This window comes from Sebastes umbrosus, chromosome 6 (genome assembly GCF_015220745.1).
Source record: "Sebastes umbrosus isolate fSebUmb1 chromosome 6, fSebUmb1.pri, whole genome shotgun sequence".
NCBI classification, from domain to species: domain Eukaryota; kingdom Metazoa; phylum Chordata; class Actinopteri; order Perciformes; family Sebastidae; genus Sebastes; species Sebastes umbrosus.
This window is the reverse complement of record NC_051274.1, coordinates 11,528,745-11,541,373: the sequence shown is the minus strand read 5'-3', so window position 1 is coordinate 11,541,373 and position 12,629 is coordinate 11,528,745. Positions and strand designations below refer to the sequence as shown.

At 41.0% G+C, this 12,629-nt stretch overlaps 1 protein-coding gene across 6 annotated transcripts in view; it reads left to right on the top strand.

The window, feature by feature from the left end:
- Positions 1-12,629, top strand: part of LOC119489447 (6-phosphofructo-2-kinase/fructose-2,6-bisphosphatase-like) — a 78,218-nt gene that overhangs the window by 62,715 nt on the left and 2,874 nt on the right. For 4 of the 6 annotated variants that reach the window (XM_037771905.1, XM_037771906.1, XM_037771904.1 and 1 more), the window contains exons 3-11: positions 6,769-6,894; positions 7,068-7,164; positions 8,008-8,074; positions 8,337-8,411; positions 8,693-8,749; positions 8,848-8,969; positions 9,122-9,329; positions 10,857-11,003; positions 11,212-11,316. In XM_037771905.1, the coding sequence (XP_037627833.1) occupies positions 6,769-6,894; positions 7,068-7,164; positions 8,008-8,074; positions 8,337-8,411; positions 8,693-8,749; positions 8,848-8,969; positions 9,122-9,329; positions 10,857-11,003; positions 11,212-11,316 (1,004 nt within the window). Of the gene's footprint in view, positions 1-1,586; positions 1,751-4,690; positions 4,875-6,768; positions 6,895-7,067; positions 7,165-8,007; positions 8,075-8,336; positions 8,412-8,692; positions 8,750-8,847; positions 8,970-9,121; positions 9,330-10,856; positions 11,004-11,211; positions 11,317-12,629 lie in introns of those variants that run through there. The other 2 variants (XM_037771902.1, XM_037771901.1) reach the window with 2 other exon arrangements.

The following is a 12,629-nucleotide window of genomic DNA, read 5'->3' as shown; positions in this document are numbered from 1 at the left end:
CACTCTTCTCCCACAGGGCAATGCACTAAAGAAATGGGGGAGTTGTTCACAGCTGGACAAAAGATAAATGAAATTGTGGGTGGTGGTGAGTCAGCTTCTTAAAGAGGAGAATAATCTTGTAAATCTTAGGACAAACATTTTGATGTCTGTTTTAAAAATTAAACCATATTTGGTATGCATGCTGTCTGGTTTGAGTTCACTTTATTTTGTCACAATATTACAAAGTCGTCATTTGATCGACATCCAATGTCATATTATAGTATTAGCAGTATTAAATAGTAAAGTAAAGATTTGTCTTGTATACTAACTGCTTGAACAGTGTACTGTGACAAATAGTATGAAATGTAAATCATTTGTATGTAGTCACACAGTCAGTATATTTATATTAAAGCAACTAAGATGGTTCTGTATTTTGCTATAAAGAATAAATACAGCAGTGCATCACTTCAAAGTTATATCTGAACCTTTGGGATCAAAACTCAAAGTGAAGTTTCAAACTTTGAAGTGATGCACTGCCGTATTTATTCTTTATAGTAACACCCTCCCCATTTGTTGAAGAGTGCTTCAGTGACACCGCACAGCTGACAACAATAGCCTCACTGCTGGTCATTAAAGCTGCAGTTGGTAAATTTGAGCAAATATGATAAAAATAGTTATTTTTATAAAACGGTCACTACAGTGTATCCTGACAGTAGTGCATAAGAAACACAACCAATCAGAGCCGGGGAGTCTCTATAGCAGGTGTCAATCACTGCTCCTGATAAAACTGTCAAACTAGGCAGCGCTGATCAAATATGAATCAATATTCTGTTACCGTAATGCCTATTTCTTACATAAAATGTTTTCAGAAACATCTTGTAGTGTACTGTTTATCTGCAAAAGGAGAAAGTTTGTGACCCGGCAGCCATGTTGAGATCTGCTGAGGAAATACCAAGCACCACCCACCAGCCGGAGAAAATGTTCTCATTTTACTGCTAAACAGTACACTACAAGATGTTTCTGAAATCAAGAAATAAACATTGCGGTAACAGAATCTTTATTCATATCTGATCAGCGCGGCCTAGTTTAGTTTGATTGTTTGATCAGAGTTTGCGAGTTTCCTGAGCAATGGTTGACAGCTGCTTAGAGACTGCTCGGCTCTGAGTTGTTTTGGTTTGGGCACGGTGAAAACTTACAAATACCATTAGGAGTACTAGAAGAAAGCAGGGTAGCATGTTTTTTTTCAGATTGTCTGTGTCTTGCACTAGTCAGGACATAGTAATAGTTTTATAAAAATAACTTTTATCATATTTGCTCCCGACTGCAGCTTTAAACCAGACATGCACGATGAGTGATTGTGGTCTGTAAGCGTAAATGCTTTCTCCCCATGCAACGACAATCACCCTCTTATTGACCTTTGCACATGTTACGACGCACCCTCTTAGTGCAGCTTCTCCCCCGCCATGTGTGTACGTTGTGAACTCTGGCCCTGGCAAACATTAAAGGACAAGCCCAGTCTGCTGCTATCATATGTCACATGTGGCGTGAAAAGAGAGGGCTCGGAGGGGTGGGGGTGGGTTGAGAATACTCTGGCAGAGGGGTTTAGTTTCTTTAAAAAGAGCATCAGTTCCGTCGCCACAGGCTTCATAATCCGGTGTGTCGATTGTGCCAACGGTCTTTAGTTGCTCTGCTGGTTGCTTCATTGGAGTGTAACGCAGAATGGAGCTTCCCCAGCTGGAACATGTGCGGCTCCGCAATTGTGACAGCGCAGGTGAGCTCACAGATGAACTGCCTCTGCAGAGAGCATGCCAAAACAATACACTAGAAGACAGCAAGGTCTCTACTAATACGTTTGTGACATATGCAGGCCATGTTCATACTGAGTGAGTGCAACACGGATATATGAGAGTAAAAATAGACGTGTGTTGTATAATGCTAAGCTTTATGCAGCAATGAAGTAACTTCCTTGTTGAGTGAAGCAGCTGCACAAGTAGCAGGTGCTTATAAATAGTAAGAGACTTGCCGGCTATTTGATGGACTTCATTGTTGCTTTTCTACATTCCTCTCACTTGCTTTGTTTATAGGTAATAAATGCTTTGCACACTGACATGCAGGAGCCATACTGATGTGGAGTTACTTTATGAGACCGTAAAAGAGCCAGGTACTCTAACCCGGTCCTGCAACTCGCCTCAAACAAAAACACATATGAGGATATGATTCTGCAAGCTGATCACCAGAGAAATATGTCACCTCTGAGGGGGCTGCGTGCTTTGAAATATTTGGTGGAATAAGCTCATGTATTGTTTAATTTTCCTTGAAACGCTCCAATCCCCCCGGGGCTGTTGTTTGGGAGGACATGCTGAACTCCTGCCAGGGCAAACGCCCAACAGAATAACATGTACAGTACCTTCTCTTAATGGTCGAGCTCATGCCAAAACAGGAAACACTGGCCATTAGTGGCTATCGCTGCCCTGCTAATCACTGCACAAGAGCAACTGCCTGTTAGACTTTGAACACCGGCCAGAACCGGGTTCATGATGTTCCCTGATTCAAATTAATGGAATGAATGACATTAAGGTTTGACATTATGCTTTAAAGTGACCCTTTCCTTTTCGGGGTCAGGCAGGATACGTTTCATATGTATTACACCGAAAAAAAGATACAGCTGATTTTCAGTATTTATGTGGTTTGGTAGGTTGTTTGTCTGCTTAAAGAGCTCATGTCTCTGGAGACATCTGGTCTCTAAACAGCATCAAATTACATTCAGCAATAATCAAACACATTTGCTCAAGTGCTTTACTTCAAGTCACAGTTTGACATTTTGAGAAATACGCTTAATCACCATCAGGCGGAGAGTTAGATGAGAATATTAATGTTGTTCTTCCTTCAGCTGTTCCTGTTAGGGGTCACCACAGTGGGTCATCAGTTTCCATCTAGTTGGTAACCCAAGCCTCGACCGATCCGGTATGGAGATCAGATTTTTACTAGATGAGAAGATCGATACCACTCACCATCGATCCTCTCATCTAACTCTCCCACCAGAAAGCGAATGAGCAGTAATGTCAAACTATCCATTTAAAGCTTCAGTGGGCAGAATGTTTTTGGCATCATTGGGCAAAATTCCATGATAACCTTTCAGCATTTTGTAATTCAAGTGTTCTGAGAAAAAAACTAGACTTCTGCACCTCCTCATGGCTCTGTTTTCAGGCTTTAAAAAATCTAGCCCGTGACGGGAGACTTTGGCCAATCACAGGTCATTACAGAGAGAGAGAGCGTTCCTATTGGCTGTTCATTCAACGGAGGCAGCTGTCAATCACTCACGAACTACGATCAAACGATCAAACTAGACAGCGTTGATGAAATATAAATTAATATTCTCTTACTGTAATGCCTATTTCTCGCCTCAAATGTGTTCAGAAACATCTTGCAGTGTACTGTTTAGCTGTAAAAGGAGAACATTTGCTCCGGCTGGTGGGCGGTGCTTGGTATTTCCTCAACTTATCTCAACATGGCTGCCGGGTCACAAAGACTCTTGTGACGCCAATGAGCTCAACTGTATTCATGTGTGATGACGTTAGTCCCCATAGTAGCCATTTCATTGTAGTGAGTGAAATTTTACCTCACTTTATAGAATGGCCTGTGGTGACCTTTAGGATAATCACAGCCTCATGAAACTTTACAGCCACAAACTAGAGACCTAGAGCATTCAGAGGATGGAGGGCTTTACTATGTAGACAATAAGGAGGTTTCTGAGCAGTTTCCACAACAGAAGAGCTCGCTATCTAATCCTAAAAAATGCAATTCTTGCAGAAATCTCCCAAAGGTCAAAAGTTTGTGATACCAAATCAAAGCATGGCTTTTTCTATGGTGTTCCTCAGGGTCTTAGTGTCTTAATGTGGTATTTTGCAGGGATTTTTGATATTTTTTTATCAATTCTCGAGTGGAATTAAATGGTTAAATTTAGCACCAAATCTGTGTAACAAATGGTATCATCCCAAAAATTGCTGCAACAACTTATGAGACAACTTCATCCCTATCATAACATTCTAAGCCCTTATTTACTTTCACAATTTATTTTAATTAATTAATTGATGTTTATTTCTGATTCATGACTAGAACAACTTGACACACAGTGCTGAGGTGCATCTCAAATTAATCTTCAGATTCCCAGCTTTCAGATGATGTACACCACTTCTAAGTGACATATACGGTTGACTATTGTGGGTCTCAGAGGGTTAGCAGAGAAGCCCTGTTTCCACACAACATTTCAATATGTCAACAATAACTGTCACTTCTTAGTGTCCCAGATTTAAGGTGAAGGTTTAAACTGCCCTCTACTGGTAAGATAGGAGAAACACCACTCTGCACGTCACAGTTTGATAAACAAACAGCTTGTGCAGCACCGACTGTGCTCGTCTGAATTCATGAGAGGTTCCCACCTCTGTTATACTTGTCTCACATGACTCTGTTGCTCTTTCTCTAACTGAGAAACCAGCTGTGTCACCACAACAGATGTACAGGACAGTGGATTTGAATGCTTCTCTTCTGTCTGACAATCACTGCAGAGATTTTGGCAGCTCCCCTCAGGCCTGTTTTTTAAATCATGAAAACAGACTGAGAGGAGCATGGCCGCGGGTCCTCCCCCCCTCTCCTGCCTACCAAGTACTCCTTCTCCTTAGCAACAGTCAGCTGACCTGCAGTAGGTAGTGCTCAGTGAAGCACACACATGCAGATCACAGAGCTGTGCGCCTCAGCCGTTCACGCTCAATCCTCCACTTGCCGCTCGGGCCTGATGGCTCTCACCATTAATGCAGAGCAGAAAAAACTCACACAGACTCCTCTGCTCAAGATCTGGGTGCCATGGATGGGCTGCAACCTGAACCGCAGGAGAGGATGTAAGTGCAGCTTGAATAGAAGAAGAAACATAAGCTATTCTGTCTTGCTGCTGTTTTATCTGCCTCTACTTTAACTCATTCTTGTTTCAGATGAAGCTATTAGAGTTTGCTTTAACACTTCCAGCAGTCTCAGGTGTGTTTGAAACTGTTGAGTCCTCCAGGACTGAGCTCAGTCCGGTTGGAGGGGGGATGCAGGTAGGCAGGCAGCAGTCTGAGAGACAGAGGGGTCAGTCATGGGATGACAGCCAGGCTGGACCAAGTTGGCTCTCTCTGTTCAGTGTCTGACATGGGCCTTTGAGCATTTTGCTGACGCAGCATACTCCATTCATAAATCGAACAGCCTGGAGGCTCTCCCTGCTGTCCCTGCATAGACACACATAGGCCATCCGGGTACAGCTAACTGGCAAGCAACCGTGCAGGCTGCCTTATAAATTTACTGGCACTTTTTGAGACAGACAAACATGCAATAACTGGCTCATGACTGGGTAAGAAACACTTTCAAAATGATGTCGGGTTTGTGTGGAAACTTCTGGGCTGGGAATGCTGATTCATAAATAATTGTGAGTAGTGACACAGCGTGAACCAAAGCCAAAGATTTGAAGAATAATGGTGTTCTATTGGGAACATTGGTTGAGTAAAGCTGAGCTGATTTGTAACCACCTGCAGGGAGGAGGCTGACATTTTAACACACTTGGAGATTAGGAGTGTTTTGTTCTGGTGATTGCCAGCCATATGGCGCAGTACGCTGTGCTGCTCTGGTTCTTTTCTAAAGATGTGACTACCTGAGGAGAAGCATCTGGTTAGTAAATGTTCACGCCTTTAAGGGTGTTTTTGACTGTTTGCTAATGTCTTTATTTTAGTGTCTATTTGAGTTTCCTGTGCCAGGTGCTGACATGCAGATAAGCCGTGTGACTCACTTGACTCGACATTTGAGCTGCACCTCTGAGCTCTTATTCTCTCTCTTAATGAAGATTACCTTGGCAGTGACACACATTCAACACATGTCCTGTAGCAGGGACAGGCCTCAAAGAGTTGTGCCTGACTCTCATTTAACCACTTGAACATGAAGCTTAAAGCAGCAGTAGGCAGAATATTTCTGGCATCATCAGGCAAAAAATTCCATAATAACCTTTCAGCATATTGTAATTCAAGTGTTCTGACAGAAAACTAGATTTCTGCACCTCCTCATGGCTCTGTTTTCAGGCTGTCAATCACTCGTGAACTCCGATCAAACGGTCAAACTAGGCAGCGCTGATCAAATATGAATCAATATTCTGTTATTATAATGCCTATTTCTCACCTCAACTGTTTCCAGAAACATCTTGTAGTGTACTGTTCACCTGTGAAATGAGAAAGTTTGCTCCGGTTGGTGGGCGGTGCTTGATATTACCTCAGCTTATCTCAACATGGCTGCCGGGTCACAAACTTTCTCATTTTACAGCTAAACAGTTGTACGCTATTAAGATGTTTCTCAAAGAATTTGAGAAATAGGCATTATAATAACAGAATATGGATTCATATTTGATCAGCGCTGCCTAGTTTGACCGTTTATCGCATTTCGTGAGTGACTGACCGCTGCTCAGAGACGGCAGACTCCAGCTCAGCTCTGATTGAAGTCTTGCAGATGCCATTAGGAGCACCGGAGGACACTGGAGGACAAAGAGGCACATGATTTTTTCAGATTATCTGTCTCATGCACTACTGTCAGGATATAGTGACCGTTTTATAAAAATAACTTTTTTTAATAATATTTGCTCCAATTCTACCCACTGCTGCTTTAATGCTCTTCTGCTGAATGATGTGTCAAATTGGCAACAATAACCCTTAAATTTCCACGTCCACAGCATTCAGTAACTATTGCTTTTATGTTATTGTGTGTCTGTCTTCATCTCAGCCTCGGTGCCTCAGTTCTGTAACTCTCCCACGATGATTGTGATGGTGGGGCTGCCAGCCAGAGGGAAGACGTACATCTCCAAGAAGCTCACTCGCTACCTGAACTGGATCGGAGTGCCGACAAAAAGTCAGTTTTGAAAGTGAATCCTGATCATATCAGTGTATGGAAGAGACAAGGAATAGACTGTTTAAATTTAAACTACAGTATTAAATCATCACACATTGAACACCGTTAGTTTTTCTTGCCGTAAACAGGGAATCTGTATTTTTGTAACCTCTCTGTTTCCCTAATCCAACCAGTGTTTAATGTGGGCCAGTACCGCAGGGAAGCTGTCAAGATCTATAAGAACTTTGAGTTCTTTAATCCTGATAATGAGGAGGCCATGAGGATCCGCAAGTAAGAACGATGATAAATGTCAAAACAGACAGTTAGATATCAAAGGGACTGTTTGTAGGATTCAGAATTGCTTGTTAACAGCGACACCTGTGGCCGTTAAGTCAACGAATGTCAGCGTCTGGCTCGCGCTTGCTTGCTCTAAATAGACATGAACGAGCATCGCTCAAAACAGTGAGGCGACACACGTCAGCTAAAACCACAATATCACTCTATATTTCAGCTGCTTGGCAGTAATGTTAGCTGACCAGACGAAGGTCTCTCCATGAATCACTGCTGATCCTAGTGTTGGCTTCTCCTGCTTCAGCCCCGCTGCTTCAGCCTCCAGGGCTGAAGCAGCGGGGCTGAAGCAGGAAGAGAAACGTTATCGTGTCCGACCGGGTGCAGGTGTCTCCCTCCGGCACCCGGTCAGAGACGATAACGTTTCTCTCTGCGGAGCCCCGTCACTTCACAAGACACGGGAAACCTCTGTTGGTCTGGAGGAGCCACAGCATTTATTTCTGCACAAACGTCCACCGTACATTCACTAGATATTCTCAGAGCTACCAACTCTCCTGCAGTGTGGAATGTGCGCGCATGCACGTGTAGCGGTAGAGCGAGACAGCAAGAAGGCAAGCAGGCAGAGGAGCAGAGACTCCAGCCATATGCGAGCGCGCATATGCGAGAATATGCGAGCGCGCATGGGATCCCGACCCGGTAGATTTATACGTGTAAGAAGTTACAAACAGTCCCTTTAATATTACCAGTTTTATGTAGTCAGTTATGTAATCGTTTTCCTGCCACTTTCACTCATATTTTTTTCAGTTTTTTGCTCCTTTACCTATACGTGTGTAACTTCTCTCTCAGGGCCTGTGCATCAGCCGCCCTCAAAGACGTCGCTCTCTACTTCTCAAAGGAACAGGGACAAGTAGCCGTGAGTAAGAGGACAACTGAAACTGTCCCTCTAATCTCAATAAAACACACAGATTAATTATTTATTAAGTGTGCGTGTGTGTATTTTATTGATCACTTCCTCAGTCAGGTGTCACTGAGATTATAAAGGGGCACAGATTTTACAATGTTCTCTTATAATTCTGATGCTTGTTAATCAACCATTATTATTAATAATGTAAATATGCTTTATTTGCGAATATTATAAGGATGTATCGATAACGCTTGAGTCCCGTTCCATCCAGGTATTTGATGCTACCAACACCACCAGGGAGAGGAGGGCAATCATCCTTAGTTATGCAAAGGAGAGAGGCTACAAAGTGAGTATATGTGTGGAAGTTGGACATTTTGGCAAATGTGTTTATCCGACTTCTGGTCAAGAGATAGATGGGAAGATTGATATTATTAATTATCATATGGGTTTGTTCAATTTGAAGGCGATTAGCTTAGCTTAGCATAAGCTGTCCAAAGATTAAATGTGTGTCTCCCAAACTGTGAATCTATTGCTTTGAGGGTGAAATTAAAAACACATGGTCACAAGGGTAAAATAAAGGATATACAGTATGTATCACAGTCATTTAATACATACTTCTGTATGCAGGTGTTCTTTGTGGAATCAATCTGTGATGACCTAGAAATCATTACAGAGAATATTAAGGTCAGTCAAAGATATGTTTTTTTAAAATGTAAATGTTTGCAGAGGCTATAGGGATGTATTGTTCTCAATTAGTTTCCAAAACTGTCTTTCCTCTCCAGCAAGTCAAATTTGGGAGTCCTGATTACGTGGATTGTGACATAGATGAGGCCATGGAAGACTTCAGCCACCGCATCGACTGTTACAGAGCCAGCTACATTCCTATAGATGACGAGAAAGACAGGTGCAGTCCCATGATGCTTTTCTTCCTGTGAGATTAAAAAGGAAAGTGGATGGTGGACTGCATTGTCTCACGAAATGGTCTTTTTTTCCCCTTAATTTCAGACAAATTTGTTTTATAGTTGTTTTTTTCCCCCCATTGCTGACTTTGAACAGGAAACTCTCCTACATCAAGATCTTCGACGTGGGCAGTAGATACCTGGTGAACCGGGTCCAGGACCACATTCAAAGCAGGATAGTCTACTACCTCATGAACATCCATGTCACACCGAGATCCATCTACCTGAGCCGCCACGGAGAGAGCGAACTCAACCTGTTAGGTCGCATTGGTGGAGATACAGGCCTCTCCCCTAGAGGACACAAGGTGAGTAGACTACACTCTACCAGTGTAGGAAGTATTTAGATCCTTTACTTAAGTAAAAAGTACAAATACCACACTGTAAAAATACTCCATTACAAGTAAAAGTCCTGCATTGAAAGTGTTACTTAAGTAAAAGAATGTAAGTAGAATCAGGAAATGTGGTTAAAGTATTAAAATAAAGGACTCAATGCAGCAAAATGTCCTCTGTTACGACTATATACCGATCAGCCATAACATTAGGACAGCATGGGCACCCTGACCGGTCTGCGGCTACACAGCCCCATACGCAACAAACTGCGATGCACTGTGTGCTCTGACACCTTTCTATCGGAACCAGCATTCACTTTTTCAGCAATTTGAGCTACAGTAGCTCTTCTATTGGATCGGACAACACGGGCCAGCCTTCGCTTCCTACGTGCATCAATGAGTCTCGGGTCTGACCTTGTCGCCGGTTCACTGGTTTTCCTTCCATGGACCACTTTTGGTAGGTCCTGACCACTGCAGACCGGGAACATCCCACAAGAGCTGCAGTTTTAGAGATGTTCTGACCCAGTCGTCTAGCCATCACAATTTGGCCCTTGTCAAAGTCGCTCACATCTTTACGCTGGCTCAGTTTTTCTGCTTCCAACACAAAGTTCAAAGTTCAAAATGTTCACTTGCTGTCTAATATATCCCACCCACTGCCAGGTACCATTGTAACGAGATAATCAATGTTATTCACTTCACTACTCAGTGGTCTTAATGTTATGGCTGATCGGTGTATATTATAGCATTAGATTATTATTATTACTCATGCATTAATGTAAAAGCAGAATTGTAGTTGGTTGAGGTGGAGATCATTTTGAATCATTATGGATTATTCAATGGATTGTTTGGTTTGTAAAAAATAGTGAGAAATGCTGTCACAATTGGAGCCAGAGCCCAAAGCTACACCTTCACAATGTTTGTTTTTTCCAACGAATAGTCCAAACCTCAAAATAAAAAAAAAAATTACAAATAAAATTAAAAAAATATAAAATTGTAAAAAGGAAAATCAGCAAATCCTCAAATTTGCAAAGCTGGAACCATGAAATATTTTGGCAAGTAAAATTACGATTATCAAAATATTTTTCCAATTAATTTTCTGTCAGTCGATTGATTGATCAATCATTTCAGCTGTACTTGTATAAACTGTTGAGTAGTTTAATTGATAACAAAGCATCATATTTTATAAGCTCTTCATTTTATGTGCAAAAAATCTTAAATTTTAAAGTAACTAAATTTATCAAATAAATGTAGTGAAGTAAAAAGTATAATATTTCCCTCTGAAATGCATTGGACTAGAAGTATAAAGTGTCATCAAAAGAAAAGAGTACTTGAGTAAATGTACTTAATTACATTCCACCACTGCACTTTACAGATGGAGTTTATGGAGCTTTATTATTTTATGCAAACTGTAAACATTAAACACACATTTAACACGTTTTAAAGAAGTAAACGACAAATTCAAAACTGTTTGTAAATTGTATAAATTGCACTCATTGTTTCCAGTATGCCAGTGCCTTGGCGACCTTCATCAGAGGTCAGAACATCAGAGACCTGAAGGTGTGGACGAGCCACATGAAGAGAACCATCCAGACTGCAGAGGCTCTGGGAGTCCAGTATGAACAGTGGAAGGCCCTCAATGAGATAGACGCTGTGAGTTACATAATCCTTCAGATAGATAGATGATGTTTTCAAATGTTGGTTGAATGCATTAGAGATTGTGTAGATCGTGGGGGGGGGGGGGGGTGGGGGGGGGGGGGGGTTATAATAAAAAGAGTATTCACACTAAATGATGTACTTTATAGCTTTGAAGCCAGAGTATCACCTGTTGTTTTTATGGTGATGTTTTGTTCTCACTAAGGGTGTATGTGAGGAGCTAACCTACGAAGAGATTCAGGAGAATTTCCCAGAAGAGTTTGCACTGAGAGACCAGGACAAGTATCGTTATCGCTACCCAAAGGGTGAGGTAAGTGCTCCCCTGAATATACTGGGACTTTTTAAACCTTTTATTTAACCATTAAAGTATCACTGGGAGTTTTATTAGGATTGCACACATTCACACCTGGAAGCTGCCCGGTTTTACCACAGTCTGTTGGCCAGTGAGCAGCTCCACTGGTGCAGTTTTGTGATTTAAAGGAATAGTTCAACATTTTGGGAAATACACTATTCGCTTTCTTGAGGAGAGTTAGATGAGAAGATATTTGTCTGTGAGATATGAAGCTTCAGCCAGGAGACCGTCAGCTTAACTTAGCATAAAGACTGGAAGCAAGGGTAAACAGCTCGCCTGGCTCTGTCCAAACTCCAGAGATAATAATAAAACGACAACGTTATAGATTTATGAGGGGTTATGTCAGACTAGTACTTGGCTGGCAAGCTCACAGTGATGACAACACTCCAGGAAGTCAGTGCAATATACATGTATTAAACAAACAAGCAGTGGTAGAAGTAGTTCTCAGGTCTTTTACTTAAGTAAAAGTAGCAATATCACTGTGTAAAAATATGTTTAAAGTCCTGCATTAAATATTTTACTCAATTAAAAGTATGTAAGTATTAGAATAAAAACATACTTAAAGTACCAAAAGTAAAAGTAGGAATACTTGTACGACTTCTATCAATCAAAAGTCACTAAGACGCTAAAGTAGGCTCTTTACTGTGTGAGGCGTAAAACAAATCCATACTTAGTCCAATTGTGTGTTATTATGAATATTAAATAGAAAGAATCACAAGCAATATCTATACTGGAATAACTAAAGTATGTGACGTGATGTGAAGGTCAACAGAAAATGTCCAGGTCTAACTCACCCTTTTTGATAAAAAAAGAATTAGATAAATAGAAATAAAGTGAAAAACCACGCCTGTGCCAACTACCGAAAATGATAATAAACAATATATGTTAAATGCACATTTTGGCTCCTACAGTACTCATAATGCAGAATTGCCCATTTAAAAATAATATATATTATATTAATGGATTATAATTGTTAATTTTAATGTTGCAGCTGTTGCATTATAACTAATGTATATACTTCTGAGAGGCTTAATCTATAATAATACATTGTAATTTGTTTGTTGATTATATTTTGTGTTAATCTGCGTGTTATATCTATGTATAAAGAAGCATAAAATACAAAAACTCAAGTAAAGTAACAGTATTTAAGTACATTACTTGAGTAAATATACGTAGTTACATTCCATCCACGCCTACAAGATGTAATGAATTAATTACTGAACTTCAGAAGTGCTGGAAGGTGAAGGTGGATTTTTTTTGTTGCCTTTGGA